At 42.9% G+C, this 20,000-nt stretch overlaps 1 protein-coding gene across 2 annotated transcripts in view; it reads left to right on the top strand.

Moving 5' to 3' along the window:
• LOC143292696 (uncharacterized) overlaps window positions 1-20,000 on the top strand; it is a 53,604-nt gene that overhangs the window by 11,936 nt on the left and 21,668 nt on the right. The window contains exons 3-12 of one of the 2 annotated variants that reach the window (XM_076603206.1): window positions 1-368; window positions 1,479-1,639; window positions 3,773-3,932; window positions 6,279-6,436; window positions 10,881-10,989; window positions 12,072-12,263; window positions 13,099-13,131; window positions 16,384-16,569; window positions 18,295-18,450; window positions 19,490-19,690. The exon at window positions 1-368 is cut by the window's left edge and continues 1,225 nt beyond it. In XM_076603206.1, coding sequence (XP_076459321.1) covers window positions 1-368; window positions 1,479-1,639; window positions 3,773-3,932; window positions 6,279-6,436; window positions 10,881-10,989; window positions 12,072-12,263; window positions 13,099-13,131; window positions 16,384-16,569; window positions 18,295-18,450; window positions 19,490-19,690 — 1,724 coding nt within the window. The remainder of the gene's footprint in view (window positions 369-1,478; window positions 1,640-3,772; window positions 3,933-6,278; window positions 6,437-10,880; window positions 10,990-12,071; window positions 12,264-13,098; window positions 13,132-16,383; window positions 16,570-18,294; window positions 18,451-19,489; window positions 19,691-20,000) is intronic. The other variant, XM_076603207.1, reaches the window with a different exon arrangement.

The raw sequence follows: 20,000 nt of genomic DNA, 5'->3' as shown, positions 1-20,000 counted from the left end.
TTGAAAGCCCCAAAGGATGGCATTCTAGCAATCATCAAAAAAACACTGACGATATGTTTAAGCATCAAAGTGATCACATGTCACACCTTTTTGCTAACGGCCCGGACGCAGTATCAGACAATGGGCGCTTCCCTTTCCACAGCAGAAGCAGCCCAGGTTTCAGAGACTGGGACGATCCTGCGCAGGGACATGTGGTACGTAACGGACTTGATGTGCACGGAAGTGGCGGTCATCATCGTTATCCACAAAGTCAAGAACTTCTTGGGTCTGGTTTTGGAAACTCTGATGACGTCTTCGGAAACATGCTGCATATGCACGATGACTTCTTCGGCCCCCGTCATCGCCCTGATCTCAGCGGATTTCCTCAGGTATTCAGTTTCGCTTGCTTGGTAACTGTTCCTTCCGTACTATTTCTTCCGCTCTGGTTCGGAGTGACATGCATGACTAGCCGAGTAGAGTGAAATGCAGTTCAGATCAAGGCACTGGACTGTGTTCGCTTCTCAACTTGTCTGGGTTGTCATGGTTCTTTCCAAAGCGTGGCAGCATGACTTGATTGCACGACGCGTACTTCAAAGTTATCATTGAAAAATGTTTCCAAAAAGTATTGTCAGTCGTCGCTTAAGCTGTTTCACACCTAAAAAATACAATATGCTTGCACTCAGTGTCTGAATAGCGCGTCGGGTTATGCTGCTTTCAGGCATCTGCCTAGCAGATGTGATGTAACGTAGCCTATGTGAATATGTCCAGATGCAGTGAAGCCTCCTTGAGAAACAAACTGAAACAACAACAGAAAACCCCCAACTTTTCCTCTATTTCATTTTAACCCTTTCACCGCCAGTCAATTCAGAGTGCAAAATTTCCTTGTGCTATAAAGACAGTAAATATGGTGTCCAAGTACAGCTGGGGGTTCCCCCTGTGATGGGTAGAAAATATGACCTATCCTACCACTGAACATTAAGAGCAGTAGGTTCATTGATAACAGTCCCATGATCTGGTCACCATTCAGTGACATGGGTCCTCTACCTAGCTGCTGCATAAATGCGAGTTTGGCAGTGAAAGGGTTAAGTTTTCTGTTGTACAGCTGCAATGGTGTGCTGACAGCTTCGTACTAAATAAACTGGTATCATACAAATGCATGGGCCATGTACGCATAGGAACTATAGTGTGTGTGTGTGTGTGTGTGTGTGTGTGTGTGTGTGTGTGTGTGTGTGTGTGTTTACACTTTGAAGTCATGCCAGTGTCTCAGATCTCATGATTACACCCTCACAATGATGAATCATGCATTTACCTTTTTTTTCATCTTTTTTATACTTATTTTCAATGGCCACATAAATGATATTGCATGTCTGTTAATTATGAGTCAGCATGAACTGTGCTTCACAGATTCCTACATGTTATCACGTGTCCAGGCATCATCATTTTACAAAATAAATTTATTTCAAAATGATTAAACAAAGTTGGCAAATATGCTTCTTCAGCGACTTAACGTCGCCGAACAGACGACCCTGTTGAACCGAATGATGGAAAAACCATTCGAGAACTGGACCAGACGCGATCTTCGCCAAGCCATTCGGATGACACCTGACGTCTTTGGTAACGACTTTTGGGAGGGTCTACCGCGAATGATACTAAGAGAAAAGTAAGTTTTACGGGGGGTGGCTTGCGTAAAATGTAGAAAGTGCAGTGGAAACTATTTGAAGTATTTATAAGAAAAGTTACAACTGCATCGTCTGTAAACACACAATACAGTTTGTCAATGTATTCATTGCACAAGAACTTTAACCTATGCTTACTTCACGCCAGTGCTACTAATTGTTTTTCATTCCCATCAGCTGGTACACAATAAGTAAAGGTGCAAAGAAACGGACCTAGAAATTTTAGTTAGTTTCATTCAGGTTTAACGTCCACACCCACCATATGCAACCTCTGGTAAAACCCACCTCTTCCCAAGATAGCCTCCTTCCCCTGTCTCTTACTTGTCTTCATGCAGTTTCTTCAGTTTAAGAGTTAACTATACATGCGTGTGAGTGACTGGTGTGAAAGCGCTTAGATTTGTCTCTGCACAAGATTCAGCGCTATATAATAATAATAATTATTATTATTATCATATGGCCGTCGGGAGGGTGACGGTGGTGGTGACTAACACAAGAACGTGGAGGTGGGAGGGAATGGAATATGGACCTATCCTACAGTACATAGATTTCACCAGAACAACGTAGCTAGATTTATACTGGCAGCGAAAATGACATTTGTGTGTGTGTGTGGAGATCCGAACTCACACAACTTTTAGGATACGAGCTCAGTATAGATCATGCAGCTACTTTTTCGCCACCAGTACCCAGCAACTTTCCTCAAGGAAGAGTCATACCCCTTTTGCCTACAGGGTGTTGTTGGGGGTGGGGAGGGGAAGGGGTCTTTCAGTCTTAAATAGTATTCACACCTTCTTGAAATTTATTGTTTGTTTGAAGCTTCTTCTTTCTTTCTTTTATTTTATTTTATTTTTTATTTTTATTTCTTTCATGCCAAGAGGGTGTTGGGGGATCTTTCAGTCTTAAATAGTATCCCCACCTTGACTGATTGATATGGATACTTATATAGCGCCTATCCTCGGTCGGAGACCAAGCTCTTAAACGCTTTACAAACACGGGGTCATTTGCGCAACAGGCTACCTACGTGGGTAGAGCCGATTGACGGCTTCCACTGGGCGCTCATCATTCGTTTCCTGTATCATTCAGTCAGATTTCAGGCACGCACACATACACACTCAGACAGACATGGAAATCTGTTGTTTGATTGTTGATATGAATTTTCCTTTTTCTTTTTTTTCGATTTCTGTCTTCGTGATCGAGTCTCTCTTTCTTCTTCTTCTTCTTCCTTTCTTGATTTCCGCCTTTATTTCTGTTTTATTGAAAATCTAGAATATTGTGTCTTTTTCTGGACTTAACGATCAGGCACATTCATTTACTTATTTGTTAGTCTCTTAAGGATGAGTGAGTTGGCCGTTTGCCGTTTTTTGCTTCTGCAGGCTACGCCTGTTGTATGTATGTATGCATGTATGAATACATAATTATATATTTATTTTTGTTTTGTTTTATAGCTTCACTGTGTGTGTGTGTGTGTGTGTGTGTGTGTGTGTGTGTGTGTGTGTGTGTGTGTGTGTGTGTGTGTGTTGTTGTTGTTGTTGTTGTTGTTGCTGTTGTTGTTGGCCTAATTGGTTTGTGTGTGTGTGTGTTCTGTTTTTCTTTGGTGAGTTATATATGTGTATATATATCTCTCTCTTTTTAGTATAATATTGTTGCTTTTGTGGATTTTTAACATATTTTTAGCAAACCTCTTGAGAAGACACGACCCGATGATAAACGCCAGAGGCATGTCCTGGGTACATGCGCATGAACAGACTCCCCTTTTGTCAAATGTTCACATCCTGGCCTGGGCTGCACGAGCAAACCCTACAACGCAATGTTTGCTTAGCGTTGAGAATTTAAAGTTCCGAAGCCGACACTTTACTTGGGAAAACTGAACGCTTAGCAAACTTTGCGTTGCTAAGATCTCTTTTGCAGCCCATTTCAGTTTGCTTTCTTTTGAGGTTTCATTGTTTTCAAGCGATTTTTTGTTCCAGCTTAATGCTTTTGCTTTGTATTGTGAAGCAATGTCACGTCACAAAAGGAAGAAATGTAAAATGACGTCATTTGTTGAAGCAAAGTGGCTGAGAATGGCAACAGGAAGAAAAAATGGTTTGGTCAGTGGTCAGATTACTTGTTCTGATTTGCAGCCTGGACTTGTTCGGGAGCGTGTCTTCTCTATCAGCGGATTTTATGAAGGCGATCGGAGGATCCAACTTTGATATTTTCAATGCTTCTGCCATCACCAACATGGGTAAAGGACTGCTGTATCTCAGACCTAAACATCTAATGACCTTCAAACCAAGTGCTGTAAGTGGTGTTTTAATGGTTAGACGTGTATGATCAACGAATGCCTATTTAGCTTATGCAGCGGTGGATTATTTTGGTAGCTATCTAAATTCATTTCTGACAAAACCAAAGTAATGCTTATGGGAAGAAAAAATGCAGAAAACAAATACCATATGACAATAGAAGACACCGCATAGGACATTGAAAAATGTCAAAGTGAGAAAGACCTTGGCATAATTTTTGATAATAAACTATCTTTTGACATACATATACAGAATATAATAAATAAAGCCACCCAGATGATAGGGATAATTAAGAGAACATTCACCTATTTAGATAAAGATATATTTCTTAAACTGTATAAAGCATTAGTTAGATCACAAGTGGAATATGGTAATATTGTGTGGCACCCATACCTCAAGAGACAATCTATGGCTATAGAAAGGGTACAAAGAAGAGCAACTAAGATATTGAAAGAATGCAAAGCTATGAGCTGTCAACAGAGACTTATATACTTAAATCTGCATTCATTAAAGGGAAGAAGGCTAAGAGGGGATTTAATAGAAACATACAAAATGTTAAATTGCTATAATGAAGTCAATGTGAATAATGTTTTTTAGAATGTCAGATTATGAGAATACAAGAAATTCAATGATGAAGATTTGTAAAGAGCACTGTGATACTAACCTAAGGAAAAATTCATTAGCTAATAGAATTGCACATATATGGAATGCACTACCATTGGAAACTAAACTTGCACAAAATACTAATGTGTTAAAAAATCTCCTTGGCATGAACATCAGTTTAAAAGAAAAATTTACTGACTTTGATGAGTGATTTACAGAACATGTAAAAGAAAACATATATGTATCCCACAAATAAAAGGAGTCCGATATTGAGGGGGACATAAAAAAAAAGGCCGTGAGGCCTAGGCAGTCAAATGCCAGTCCCTACACTACTACTACTACTACTACACTACTACTACTACTACTACTATACGAATTGTCTTTGTTGCTCTTTTAATTCGTTGACGTAGCTTGCTTAAGGCGCTCATCATTCCTTTTCCGGGTCATTCAGTCATCTCTCTCTTTGTCTCTGTTTGTCTCTCTCTCTCTCTTTCTCTCTCCCTCTCTCCCTCTCTCACACACGCACGCACACACACACACACACACACACACACACACACGCATGCGCGCGCGCGCGTCTATTAGTGTGGATTTTCCTACTAAATTTTACCAAGGACAACTCTCTTGTTGCGCTACGTACATGGCAGCAACAGATGAGACATCGGTTTATCGTCTGATCCGAATGACTAGCGTCCAGACCACCACTCAAGGTCTAGTCAAGGGGGAGAAAATTGTGGCAATATGTGAGATTCGATCTCAAACGCTTAGATTCGCGTGCTTCCTCAGCGGACGATTTCCAAACGGCCACCACTCCTCTAATTCCACTTAACGTTCGCCAGACTTAACGTTTTGATCGTTAACTGATGCACAAAAGTAATAACGTACATACGTTTTTACTAGAAATGTTTGATGAATATTGCTTTATCATGTAATGTTGTAGCCTGTGTGTTTCAGTTGTTTGTTATTCGTGTGTGTGTGGCTGTGTGTCTGTGTGTGTGTGTGTGAACATTTGCTTCATCTTTCTAGTTTTGATCTGTGTGTGTTATGTGGGGTGTTTCTTCAGGGAAACTTTTTTTTCTTTTCTTTTTATGTAATGTCGTAATAGTTTGCATTATTTGATTGTTGATCTGTGTTCGTGTGTGTATGTGCCTGTAGGTGCGTGTATATGTGTGTGTCATTGAGTGAGTGCGTGAGTAGTGTGTCTGGGTATGCGGCTTTTGTTTGTTGGTGCATGTGTGCGTGCGTATGTGCGTACGTACGTGCGCGCGCGCGCGCGCGCGCGTGTGTGTGCGCGCACGTTGTGTGTTTTGTATGTATGTATGTATTTATGTATGTACCTACGTATATATGTATGCGCATACGTGCTTGTGTTCTTTCAATTTCAATTGTCTACTTTTTGTTGTTATCATGATTTCGTTTTTATCTTCTTCTTTTTTTATATACCTGTTGCATTTCTTGATTTAATCAACTGACATGACCTCTTTTAATTGTTCTCTCTTACCTATGTTTCAAATTATTTGCATATGTTTGTGTGGGGATTTTTGAGTGAACGTTTTTCGTGCTATTGTAAAGCGCATAGAGCTTCAAGAATATGCGCTATAGCAAGATGTCTTAATAAATAAATAAATAAATAAATAAGTTTGACATGGTAAGGAAGTATATCTAAACTAACCGGAAGTATACTACAAACTTACCTTGTATCTATCGTCTTAGAACACCGCTTATGGCGCTTGTGTTGCAGCTCTTGACAGCGAACATAAGTGACATTTTCAAAGATAGCGACGCCGGCGACGATCCCCTTACCAAAAAGATGAAGGAGAGCGAACGTGGAGGTCAGAGACTGGCCATCGGTCTCCGCATGAAACAGGCCGGTCCTCTGGATGCTCCCAAACTGGGAAAGCAAGTGCTTTTTTTTCTTTACATATATCATATATATATATAGATATATATATATATATATAATATGTGTGTGTGTGAGTGTGTGTGTGTGTGTGTGTGTGTGTGTGTGTGTGCATATGATTATTTGCTTTTGTGACAATTTTTTTCTTTTTTTCTTTATATGAACACACACACACACACACACACACACACACACACACACACATATATATATATATATATATATGTGTGTGTGTGTGTGTGTATGTGTGTGTGTATATATATATATGTTTATATACGTATGCATATATTCATTTCTCTCTCTCTCTCCCTCTCTCTGAAGTGCTCCTCATGTGGCAAAGCGCAAATTATAGCCTCTGACAACCAAGTCCAACTCCTGGCCTTCCCGAGTGGTTTAGCTTGTAAACCCGGCACACCTGTTGTCTACTGATAGGAAAGGGGCGAGGCGGGTCACCGGCGCCATAACCGGTTGCTACGGGTAGATGGAACTCGTCAGCCTGGGACGGCTGTCCATCTAGGAGAAGGACAACTCTGATTTCAAACCCGGGTAGCTGGAACCCGTTAGCTTTGCCAGGCAGTTCAACTAGGAGAATGACAACTCTGATCCCAAACCCACCAAGTGCCAGGAGTAGAGGAGAGCTTCGTCGTGCGCAGACCCTGGGTCCATGGCCATGGCTGAACATCCTATGCCCGTGCTCCAGCTGTGGGAAAATAGCCGTCCTCCTTGGGTCTAAAGAGTGGGATTGGTGCGCGCGAGCCGGTCTTCACTATAAAGGGTCGTAGCGCAGGCGGGAAGGAAGCCCTGCAGCGATGGAGCAACGGCGAAACGACAGGTGCAGGATGGCACTGGAGTCGCAGTCGGAACTCTGCATGTAGGCGGTGTGGGATATTGGTCGCTAGCTTGTTGAGGGAGACAACAACAGCTTTCGTATGTTCACCCCAGACGACCAAGCAGCCTTTTCTAGGGATAGCCTGCTTGCTCCGATGGAGACGGGTCTGCAAAAGGGGACCTAAAAAAGCTTGTTTCACCCCCACCAGGTTAGCTAGTCGCGGTCAACGGGCATCTCACACCAGTGGTAAGAAAACAGGGGAAAAATCTGGACGGATAAATCAACGACGGACTACGCAATGGAAACGGACTATGAACTTGAAAGTGGCATGCTGAAATGTACGGACAATGCAGGACTCAGATGAAAGCGACCGCCCCCGAAGACGTACAGCTCTAGTGGCGAGGGAACTTGCAAGGCTAGAAATTGACATAGCAGCTCTCAACGAAGTTCGCTTTGCAGAACAAGGATCACTCGTGGAGCACGGAGCGGGATACACACTCTACTGGTCGGGAAGGGAGAAAGAAGAACCCCGACTCTCAGGGGTTGGCTACATGATAAAGAACTCTGCAGGCAGAACCCATCGGGAAAGAAGCCTTCTACAGATATCTCAGAAATCTAGGAAGACAAAATTCTGATCATGGGCGACTTTAACGCCAGAGTGGGCAGAGACTTTGAAATATGGAATGGGGTATTGGGAAGATACGGAGTGGGCAATTGCAACGAACACGACAGGATGCTTCTGGAGTTCTGCAGCGAGATTGGTCTGACTATCACGAACACCCTATTCCAGCAGAAAGACAGCTATAAAACAACCTGGAGACACCTAAGGTCCAAGCACTGGCATCTACTGGACTATATCCTGGTGCGCAAAAAGGATGCTAAGGATGTCACTCATACGAGGGTCATGACGAGCGCTGACTGCAACACAGATCATAGGTTAGTTCGTGCAAAGCTCATGCTAACCCTGAAACCAGAAGAGAGGAAGGGATGCCCTAAGCCAAAGAAGCTTCAGGTCGACAAGCTGTCAGTGATGGAGGAGGAATTCCAGAGGAAAATAAATGAAAGACTGAGAAACACCAGCGCCCCAGGAAATACACCCCTCGTCCAATGGAAGGAACTTAAAAGCATCCTTCAGGCAGCTACAGAAAAAGTAGTTGGCTTCTCAACAAGGAAAAGTCAGGATTGGTTCAATGGAAACGACGCGAAGATACAAGAACTCCTCGAGGAGAAAAGGACATGCCATGGAAATATGCTCAGCTCTCCTAATGACCAGAAGACCAAAATGGCTTACAGAACAACTTGCAGCAAACTGCAAGCAAAATTGAGAGTCATGGAAAACTCATGGTGGATAGCATTGGCAGAATGCACACAGATGTATGCTGATCAGGGAAATTCCAGGGCATTCTTTGAATCTCTTCGCGAATATATATGGTCCAAGCTACCAACTGCAGGCACCACTGCGTTCTTCGGATGGCACAAGCCTACTTGTCGACAGGCAAGCTATACTACACCAATGGACTGAACATTATGGAAACCTGTTTGGGGAAGAGAGGACTGTGGCAGCAGCGTCTATAGACAATATACCTCAGGAAGAAGTAAAGATTGACCTGGACAACGCCCCCACACACGAAGAAATCAAGGCAGCAGTAAAGAAGCTGTAGTGTCACAAAGCACCAGGCATCGACGGTATCCCAGCAGAGGTTTATAAGCATGAAGGAGACACCCTCATTCAGGAGCTTGAGGAGCTATTCACATCGTGCTGGAATGAAGGAGTAGTGCCACAGGACATGCGGGATGCAGTGATTGTCTCCCTCTTTAAGAATAAGGGTTCCAAATCAGACTGCTCCAACTACAGAGGCGTCACATTGCTCTCCATTGCTGGCATGATCCTCGCCCGAGTTCTCCTGGACAGGCTCATCCCATCCATTGCTGAGGTACATCTCTAAGAGAGCCAGTGCGGCTTCAGAGCAAATAGAGGAACAGCTGACATGATCTTTGTGCTGAGACAGATCCAAGAGAAGTGCAGAGAACAGAATATGAACCTATATGCAGCATTCATAGACCTCACGAAAGCCTGCGACACAGTCAGCAGAGATGGCCTATGGAAAATAATGACCAGACTGGGATGCCCTCCAAAGTTCCTTGCAATCCTGCAACAACTCCACGAAGGACAAATGGGTCAAGTCAAGTGTAATAGTGATTACTCTGAAGAATTCCCAATCAGCAGTGGAGTGAAGCAAGGCTGCGTATTAGCCCCCACATTCTTCGCGATCTTCTTCAGCATGATGCTGTGAGAAGCAAAGGAGGATCTAGACGAGGGGATTTATATCAGATTCAGGACCGACGGCAGTGTATTCAACTTACGAAGGCTCATGGCCCACGCGAAGACCTCAAAAGAATTTATCCTGGACCTGCTCTTTGCAGACGACTGCGCCCTCCTGGCACACACAGAAGCAGCTCTGCAGGTCATCGTAGACCGTTTTTAACAGGCAGCCAAGGCATTCGGTCTGACTATAAGTCTGAAGAAAACTGAAGTCCTCCACCAAAAAGCACCAGGGACCGTGTACACTGCTCCCCACATAAGCATTGATGGCTACATCCCTTTAACACGGTAGAGCAATTCACCTACCTGGGCAGCGTCATATCGAACGACGCTACAGTGACCAAAGATGTGGACAACCACCTCTCAAAGGCAAGCAGTGCATTTGGCCGCCTCCAGAAAAGAGTATGGAAAAACCACTCCTTGTGACTCTCCACAAAGATTCAAGTCTACCGAGCTGCTGTACTGTCAACACTGCTATATGGATCAGAGGCATGGGTGCTGTACCGGAAACAAACAAAGCGGCTGGGCCAGTTCCATCAGAGATTCCTTCGGTCTATCACGGGCATCAAATGGAAGGACTACATAACGAACATAGAAGTCCTAGAAAGAGCTCAACTGCAAAGCATCGAGTCAATGCTTATGCTAAAACAACTTCGCTAGGCAGGACACATCACTGCCGAAAGCAGTATTCTAAGGACCAACTAAAGAAGCAACTATACCAAGCAGACATCAACCCCAAGACATGGGAGCAGTCAGCATCAGATAGAGGTAGCTGGAGATCTTCAACGCTCAGGGGAACCCAACACTTTGAGGAAACCAGACGACTGAACATCCAGGAGAAAAGAAGAAGGAAAGACCCAGGTCCGCAGCCCAGCAACGCAGGCCAGATCTACACCTGCCCACAATGTCACAGACTCTGCAGATCACGGATTGGATTAATTAGTCATCAACAGGCATGCCGCCCATCCCTGGCGGGAACTTCCCACTCATCTTCGCAGGCGAAGAACCAGCCATCATCATCATCATCATCATCATCATCATCATATTCATTTCTGAGACAGGTTTTTTTTTTTTTTCAAAACAATTATTGTTACAAAGGAAACAGATGCGCGCCTGCAAACAGCCCGTGCGTAGTGTGTGTGTATGTGTGTTATGTAGTGTGTGTGTGTGTGTGTGTGTGTGTGTGTGTGTGTGTGTGTGACAGAGAGAGAAAGAGAGAGAGAGATGAAACGCCAAAACACAAGCAGCAACAGTGCCAGTGATCGGACTTTTGGACTTTTCCGTGTTTCAGGGTGACTCGATTCTTATACGACAACCTGAACTTCCTGAGCTCAGTGAAACCGGAAGACTTGTATGCGGCGGCGCCATACTTCACGGACTTGAACCTGGATATGAGCGATGTACGTGTGCATGACATAGATAAAATATAATTTCACCAGCTTGTATATACCATAAGAATGTTATTTCATTTAACCAGCCCATGTGTTAACTGGGGCGAAAAAAAAAGTTGAAAGAAAATGAAGCGGGACGGCTTTTTAATTTTTTTTTTTTTATTAAAGAAATGCATTTGTTTATTCATTTGTCTCTTCATCTGTTTATTCATTATTTATTCATTATTCATTTTCTTATTTGTTTGTTCATTTCTCTAATTATTTGTTTATTTATCTACTTATTTATTGATAGTGGAGGTAGTGGATCAGTTCTATATTTTGACGATGATGGATGGTGAGTGGGGGATGAAGATGCTGCTGTAGTGGTCCAAGTTTAAGTCTATAATAATAATAATAATGATATTTATATAGCGCTGAATCTTGTGCAGAGACAAATCGAAGCGCTTTCGCACCAGTCATTCACGCGCATGCATAACTCTAAAACTGGAGAAACGAAAGACAAGGAAGAGGCAGGGAAGGGAGGCTGTTTTGGGAAGAGGTGGGTTTTAAGGCCAGACTTGAAAGAGCTGAGTGTGGAGACTTGATGAAGCGAAAGAGGAAGTTCATTCCAATTGCAAGGGCCAGAGACAGAGAAAGAACGGCGGCCAACAGTCGAGTGTTTGAATCTGGGTATGCGTAAACAGAGTGGATCCGAAGTCGATCGTAGTGAGCGAGATGGAGATCTCCCAGGTCAACATATGAGCAGACCTGCTTGTGCCTGAACCCTCTTCGTGTGTATACGCAAGCAGAAGATCAAATAAGCATGTTAAAGATCCAGAAATCGAGGTCAGCGTTCGGTGGGTTATGGAAACAAAAACATACCCAGCATGCACACCCCAGAAAACGGAGTATGGCTGCCTACATGGCGGGTAAAAACGGCCCTACAGGTAAAAACCCACTCGTGTACATGCGAGTGAACGTGGGAGTTGCAGCCCACGAACGAAAAAGAAGAAGAAGAAACGCATACTGTATCACTAGAGCTTTACAGTTAATGACATTAAACATTTCAGTGTTCAGTGTTCTCTCATCTTTTTTGTTCTGTGAACGAACAGGCTTTCAGTCTGTACAAGAAAATGTCTCAGTCGAGCGATTTCCCAAAGCCCGATCAGTTCTCGCACGACAACCTGCTGAAACTGAGAGGAGTGTTGCCGGGGATGGGCCTCTCCAGGCTGAAACAAGTTCCCGACGAGGTTATCTCCGCTTCCGTGTCTGACCTGAATAACGTCACCTTTGGCGAGTCCGAGGTGAGAGAGCTGAGAGAGAGAGAGAGAGAGAGAGAGAGACCAGACCAGACCAGACCAGACCAGATGATTTATTTAGATAGGCCATAGCCCCTACTGAGGGGGTGTAAACAAAGTACGGTAATCAATCAACCCTTTTGTCTGTAGAAAAGCAAATACAACCTACTTAAGGTATGGATACATTAATAATGCAGAGTTTATGGAACATCTCTTATCCATTTGAGAGATTTTGTACAGAAATAATGCTAAATATTTACTAGTTTGATTATTAGCAGATGAGAGGAGGGATGTTAACTTGATTTGTGGGGAAATTCCAGTATGATTGCGAGAGAGCGGTAAAGAGAGAAAGGGGGAGGGGGGTAGAGAAAGAATAAGAGAGAGAGTCTTAGAATTTTATTGCTTAAGGACGAAGATGTTTTAAGCATATCGTAGTCTTATAATGATTATGTCCCTCGATCACCGCCACCACAATCACTACCCCAACACCCCCTACCACCACCACCCCACCACCACCAATAATAATGATAATGATAATAATCGTTGTCATGGTCATGGTGAACTTGATGACTGGAATAACCCCTCTCCCAACACACACCCAAAGCACACTCTCACAAAAAGAAACACAGAGAGAGAGAGAGAGGCTGTTGATTGTTGCTGTTGTGGCACATGCCTCTGTGTGTGTGTGTGTGTGTGTGTGTGTGTGTGTGTGTGTGTGTGTCTATCTATCTCTCCCATAGCTGTTATTTATTTGCGTGAAAAAAGGTACAAGTACAGACGTTTTGTAGCAGACTGCAGTTTAAGACACAAAACATTAACCAGTGTTATTTGTTTGTTGCAGGCTCGTGTACTCATGAAAGACTTCCTCGGCAAGGCATGTATTTTGGCGTGCATGTTTGTTTGATTTTACTTGCACGTTTTCATGTGTGTGTGCGTGTACACAATTGTCCGTGCGTGTGAGTGTGTGTGGTGTATATGCGCGTTAATATGTAATCTCTATGAAAATTGCAAGAAAATGTAAAGACAAAAAAAAAAAACAACTGAAAAACACAGTCTGTTCGTTTTCTTATTTAATCACATCACCAGTACAGTCTGCTTCTTAGTCAGATAACAGCTTCTAGATTCATTTCATTTGCAACGTAACTATACATTTCAAATGTTCGGATGATGATGATGAAGAAGAAGAAAAGTGTATCATATCAATTTATCGACAAAGACTCGCAGGCAAGCGGTCCTGGCGGAGTGTATTATTATGATTGTCTCAGTTTAGCGACACTAGCTTGCAGGTGAGTGATCTAACAGTGTATATGAATGATACCAGTTTAGCGGCTTGATTTCAAGACTTCAAGCGAATGATCTCGCGGAGTGTATAAATGGTCGGTATAGTGACAGTGACTCGCAGACGAGCGACCTGACGGAATGTATGCGATATGATTGAATCAGTTCGGCGACGCTGACTTGCAGGCGAGTGACTCGTACCGAAAGGGGTGTATATGACTGAATCAGTTCGGTGAAAGAGGCTTGCAGGCGAGTGACTCGTACCGAAAGGGGTGTATATGATTGAATCAGTTCGGTGAAAGAGGCTTGCAGGTGAGTGACTCGTACCGAAAGGGGTGTATATGACTGAATCAGTTCGGTGAAAGAGGCTTGCAGACGAGTGACTCGTACCGAAAGGGGTGTATATGACCGGAGATTAGAAAAGAGAGATAAACCACTTGCAGAAATTGCTGAAGCCAGGCAGCCTGCGCCGCGGCACGCATTCATTATTCATGAGCTGCCTTTGCCCCGCCCAAACGAAAGGAAAGCGTCAGTCGAACGCAGTCTCCTGAGTGATTTTATAATTTGGATTACACCTTTTTTCCCTTTTCTGTTTGCTTCATCCCACGCAGATGTCAAACTCAATTTTGTTGTGAATAACATTCCTAAATATTTATATGTATTGGTTACTTTTATTTCCCTATCACCACAGCACCATTTTTCACGAGTCGAAAGATGACCTCCATTGCGGAAAACTATAATATTGGTCTTAACGAGATTCACTGTTTGTTGTAGTCTGTCTGTTTCTTGCTTCAGGGCATTTAATTGATTTTGTAACCCTATGGGTGTGTCAGACAAGAGAACAACATCATCAGCAAATAGCATTAAGAGCAAATCTGTTGCGCCAGGTATCATTTGTATTCCATGTCTCCCCTTCTTTGATAACTCCACTGCCAATTCACCGATGAAAAAGGAAAACAGCTGTGTGCTTGGCATACAACCTTGTTTAACCCCTCTTGGACACTGAAAAAAGTCTGAATAAATACCTTTGTCACGAACACATACAAGTACAGAATCGTAGATGCTTTTAACAGCCATGTAAAACTCCTGAGAGAGAGAGACAGAGACAGAGACTTAGAGAGAGAGATAGAGCACAATACAACGGTCTGCTCGGGCAACATGAAGCGTTCGTATATATATGAATTATATATATGATTATGTACATATAGATATATTTAGATTTACATACTGATAGATCTATATGAAATTATGTATGTATGTATTCATGTATGTATGTATAGACAGATGTTAGAAGAGAGACAGAGCTGAATATGTGTTTTATGTTTTGATATATATTTTTGTTGTTGTTGAAGAAATGGTGATGTAAACCAGAAAGTGTGAAGAAAAAGTAGCGTTACGAAAACGCAGTTCAATAATTTATAACTGTCTCTCTCATGTGCAACATTGCGCTGGGGGAGGGGGGGGGGAGTTGGTGGTGGGGGGAGCTGCTTTATTTTCTTTTTATATTATCTACATTCAAGCAGATGCAAACGTGCTAAAAACCAAAGCAAAAATGAATCGGTTTTCATTGTATACAGCGAATCTTACTACACGTGGGAAATTCCAGGCGTAACTTTCGCTTTACTGCAGCTGAACCGTCGAACCGACCAGTTTCCTTCAGGTGGGGAAGGAGAGGGTGATTTACCCCCACCCTTCCGCACTGCGTGTGTGCCCCAAAACGGCTTCAGCACTGTTATAGACAGTAAGAAGGGGCCTGCCGCGAGTGGTTTATCTCTCTTTTCTAATCTCCGATATGACTGAATCAGTTCGGTGAAAGAGGCTTGCAGACGAGTGACTCGTACCGAAAGGGGTGTATATGATTGAATCAGTTCGGTGAAAGAGGCTTGCAGGCGAGTGACTCGTACCGAAAGGGGTGTATATGATTGAATCAGTTCGGTGAAAGAGCAGGCGAGTGACGTGAGTGCATATAATTGTTTTGGTAGAGTGACAGAGACTTGCAGGCGAGTGACCCGTACATAACAGAGTGTGTGAGTGTAAATGAGTTGCAGGCGAAAAAGTAATTTCAGAGAGTGTATATGATTGTATCAGTTTAAGTGACTACGACTTGTATGCGGGTAATCTGGCGGGGTGTATATGGTTGTGTCAGAAGGACTGGCAGGCAAATAACCCTACGGGGTATATGATATGATTGCTATCAGTTAAGTGACAATAACTTACAGGCAAGTGACCAGACGGAGTGAATATGATTGTATCAATATCATTTCAGTGACAAAGACTGGCAGACGATTGACATGACGGAGCGCAAAGATTTACAGACGAGGGATCTGACAAAGTTTATATGATTGTAACAGTTCAGTGCGTAAAGGTTAACAGGCGAGTGATTTGACGGAATGTTTGAATGTATCAGCTTCTTTACACTGATTTGCATGCGAGTGTCCCGTACCTTACTGGACTGTACTCGTATGAGACTGTTTTTTGTTTAGCGTCAAAGGACATTCAGGCGGGTGACATGACGGACAGTACATAATTGTTTAGATTGAGTAGCAGGCCTGCAGGCAAGTGACCCATACCTGATGGAGTGTATAATATCATATCAGTTAAGTGACAAAGACATGCAGGCAAGTGACACAGACTCTACAGCGTACATGATGTTATCAGTTCAGTAAAACCCGCTTTCAGGCAAGTGACCCGACGGAATGTATATGATTGTATCAGTTTTTGTGACACTGGCTAGCAGGCGAGTGGTGTCCCTGTACCTTACCTGAGTGTATATTGTTGTGTCAGTTGAGTGACGGTGGTTTGCAGGCGAGTGACCTCACAGAGTTTGTTGTTATTATGATTGCTTCAGCAGACGACATCCAGCGTGAAAGCATCTGGCTTCACGGTGGAAAACTTTAAAACCATGGGCACGCTGGCTCGGGGTTTGACGGTGGAAGACATCAAGCAGCTCAAGGACAGTGTGGTCCTTGAGGCCGTGGACGTCTTGGGGAAGGTTGACTTCAGCGACGCCCAGAAGAAGCTCTTGGCGCCGAAGGTCTCCCTCTTTCCTTCCTTCAGCACCGTCCCTTCTGCTGGTGTTCCCTCGTATACCCTGCTCTCTCCCTCCCGTTCCATTTTCAAACAGTTTTGCTATCATTATCAGAGCATTTACAGACGTGTGAAATGAATGTTATACGAGATCTCTCTCTCTCTCTCTCTCTCTCTCTCTCTCTCTCTCTCTCTCTCTCTCTCTCTCTCTCTCTCTCTCTCTCTCTCTGTACAAAGAATTAAATATTCTTCCTTTCCATCTCAAATGTATCTTTAATAAAGGTGTTTTTATGTACAAAATTAAAAAGAAATTAGCACCATCCTACCTTCAGAGGAAATTTCCTGAAAAATGTGTTCGTGGCAAAAATACCATTTCTATCCCTCGTCCGAGAACTAACCTTTTCATGTCATCTCTCATGTATTCTGGTGGTAAACTGTGGAATGAAATTCTCAACTATCTGGAAAATAAATCCATCTTAGTATCATTCAAAAAATAGTACCAAAAATGTCTTATGGAACAATTATAAACAATTCTTGTATGTCATGTTTTGTTTGAGCTTCTTGTGAGAGCTTCTACACAGTAATATTTTTCGTTTGCTCTCTGACAATGTGAACAGGGAAAAGAGCTCAGAAGATTTGTGTACATTAGCCCGTGTGTGCATGCGTGCGTAAGCCGGTGCGTATGTGCGCGCGTGAGTGTGTGTGTATGTGTGTGTGTGACTGAGTTATATTCCATGTTATTTTTTATGTTTCGTGTTTAACTTTTGTTGTTGTTACTGCCTGCAGTGTCCGTACCGATTGTTGTTTTTTTTTTTCCTTTTTCATCTTTTGTGCGTGTGTGTGTTTGTGTGTGAGGGAGGGCATGGTGTAAAGAAGCTTTCAGTTTATCCAGTTTACCCTCAATAAAACATTTGTTCATTGTTCTCTCTCTCTCTCTCTCTCTCTCTCTCTCTCTATATATATATATATATATATATATTATATATGTATATGTGTGTGTGTGTGTGTGTGTGTAATATGTCATATATTTTAGACATATATTTTTTTTCAATTCCTGACGTGTTCAAGCTAAAGGTATGTTTCAGATTTTGAGGGGACGGATAGAGGGAATGGGAGAGAGTGGGGGCTTTGAAATGTCTGCTTATAGTGTATATTATCACAGAGTGTGGAAATGAATACATAGTGTCAATGCATGTATTTAAGTCAACGGATTAAGAAAACATATTATTGATGAAGACTTGGCTGGAAAACCAGCGCCAAACCGATTTTGCCACGGAGCCTCACGGAAGGGAGTCAAAAGAGAACTGCAAAATACACCAGGTGCACAGGAAGAGCAGCCCGTATTTCAAATAAAGAAAAAGTGTTGCGACAAAAAGTAATACAATACAATGCAATACAATAATATTACTGCAATTCATACTGTGTCTCTTGTTATTATTCTTATCGTTATTCTTATCATCACCATCATCATCATCATCGTTACTTTTATCGTTCTTCTGATAATGATGATGTTGATTATCTTTATTATTATTACTACCGTTATTTTTCATTGTTGTCGTTATTATCATTATTATCACTATCGTCGTCGTCGTCGACATCATTATTATTGTTATCGCTGTTGTTTTTGTTGTTGTTATCATCATGATGATTGTGAATATCATTATCATCATTATCGTTAAAAATCATCAATTATCGTCATTGCCATTATAGTTATAATATTTCCGCCTTATAGACTCTGGCTGTGAACAAAGAGCAGGGGGCACTCAAGCTACTGCAGCTGCCTAAGTTCGCAGATACGCTCAGCCTGGTGGACATTGAGAACATCAGCAACAAAACTGTGAGCACCTCGCTCACCAGCGTGTCCACCGTTCCCTTGAGACCAGCTCAGGTAACTAAGGTTAATATAAAGGACCCATAATTATAGCCTTTTTACGGCCATCGGGGCAGTTGATTAATATCATCCACTGTATCTGGGGCTCTAGTATTGAGAGCGTCAGCAACACACATCTGTGAACTCCTCGCTAACAAAAGTGTCCACCGTCCCCTTGAGTGCCAACTCAGGTAACAAAGGTTAATATAAAAGACCCATATAGCCTTTTTACGGCCATCGGGGCAGTTAATTCATATCATCCACTGTATCTGGGGCTCGGCGTAGGAAGGCGGGGCCCAGTCCTCTCCTTACGCCGTTTTCATTAAAACATCTCCAGCCAAAGTCAGGTGTACCACTTCATCATACACTGTATGGAGTGAGGAAACTCGGAGTAAAGTGCCTTTCCCAAGGACACAACACCATGTCTGAACGGGGTCTTGAACCCTTGTTCACTGATGTATACCTATCAGAAATCCATTGCTGAAGCGATTCTGCCGAGGCGCCTCACCAGGTAACTGGTGTGTTATTATTTATTTATTTATCTATTTATTTATTATTCATGTTATTTAATTCATGCATTGGCTCACATGTGTTTGTAATAACCTGCTGTCCCGACTATTTTGGCCATATTTTGAATATGGTGGGGAGTGTCTTGGCCAAGTTACATCCCCCACTCTTTTAGTCAAGAGGTCTTTAGGACAGTCGGCGTTGGGAAAAGTCCCCAAAGGCCAACTTGTCTCTCAAGCTGCAGCACTAAGAGCCAGTACAATCTCGCCTCCTAGTCTGAGAGTCATAGTCGTTCACAAAAAAAAAAAGAAAAAAAAGTAAGAAAAGTAAACGAGTTCCCATTTGTAGTGGAGAATCCATTGATCATAAAGCTCTCATTTTGCTGTTGGCCCACATATAAGACAAAAAAACAAACGACAAATGGAAAACAAGTAATAAATAACTGAATTTATAACTTTTTTTTTTTAAAGATAAATGAATGAATAAATAAATCGATAGTATTGTTGCCGTTGTGAAAAAAAAAAAAGAGTAAACAACAAAACAAAAACAGGCAGCAGCCCTGGTGAACAAGTTGAAGAAGACGGTCAAGAACCGAGGTTTAGGGCTGGCAGACCTGCCCAGGATGGGCAAGCTTGTTCGGGGCCTCCTCCCAACGGACCTCAACGACATGGCCGACAAGCTGAAGGACCCGCAAAAGATCGAACTGATCGGCGCCTTGGGGAAGCAGGAGCGTGTGCTGTCTTCTGCCCAGGTTCGCTTGCTAGGAGGCACTTGCTGGGTACTTTGTCGGGGTGGGTGGGGGTTGGGAGGGGGTTTGTTTTAATCAAAGGGGTGTGAAGGGGTGGCTTGGGGTAGTGGTGATTTAAGTATGTGGTTGGGAGGGTGGATGATGTTTTCGCTTTTGTGTGTGTGTAGGGAGTGCTCTGTGTGTGTGTGTGTGTGTGTGTGTGTGTGTAGGTGACGGGGATGGGGTTAAGTTTGTTTTCAAGTTGCTTTCATCTTTTGTTGTTGTTTTTCCTCATGCTGTTGTTTTCGCGCGTTTCGGGGGTGGGGTGTGTGTG

Source organism: Babylonia areolata, chromosome 18 (genome assembly GCF_041734735.1).
Source record: "Babylonia areolata isolate BAREFJ2019XMU chromosome 18, ASM4173473v1, whole genome shotgun sequence".
Taxonomy (NCBI): domain Eukaryota; kingdom Metazoa; phylum Mollusca; class Gastropoda; order Neogastropoda; family Buccinidae; genus Babylonia; species Babylonia areolata.
Note: the sequence above shows the minus strand (reverse complement) of the source record. Positions and strands in the feature narration are given on the sequence as shown.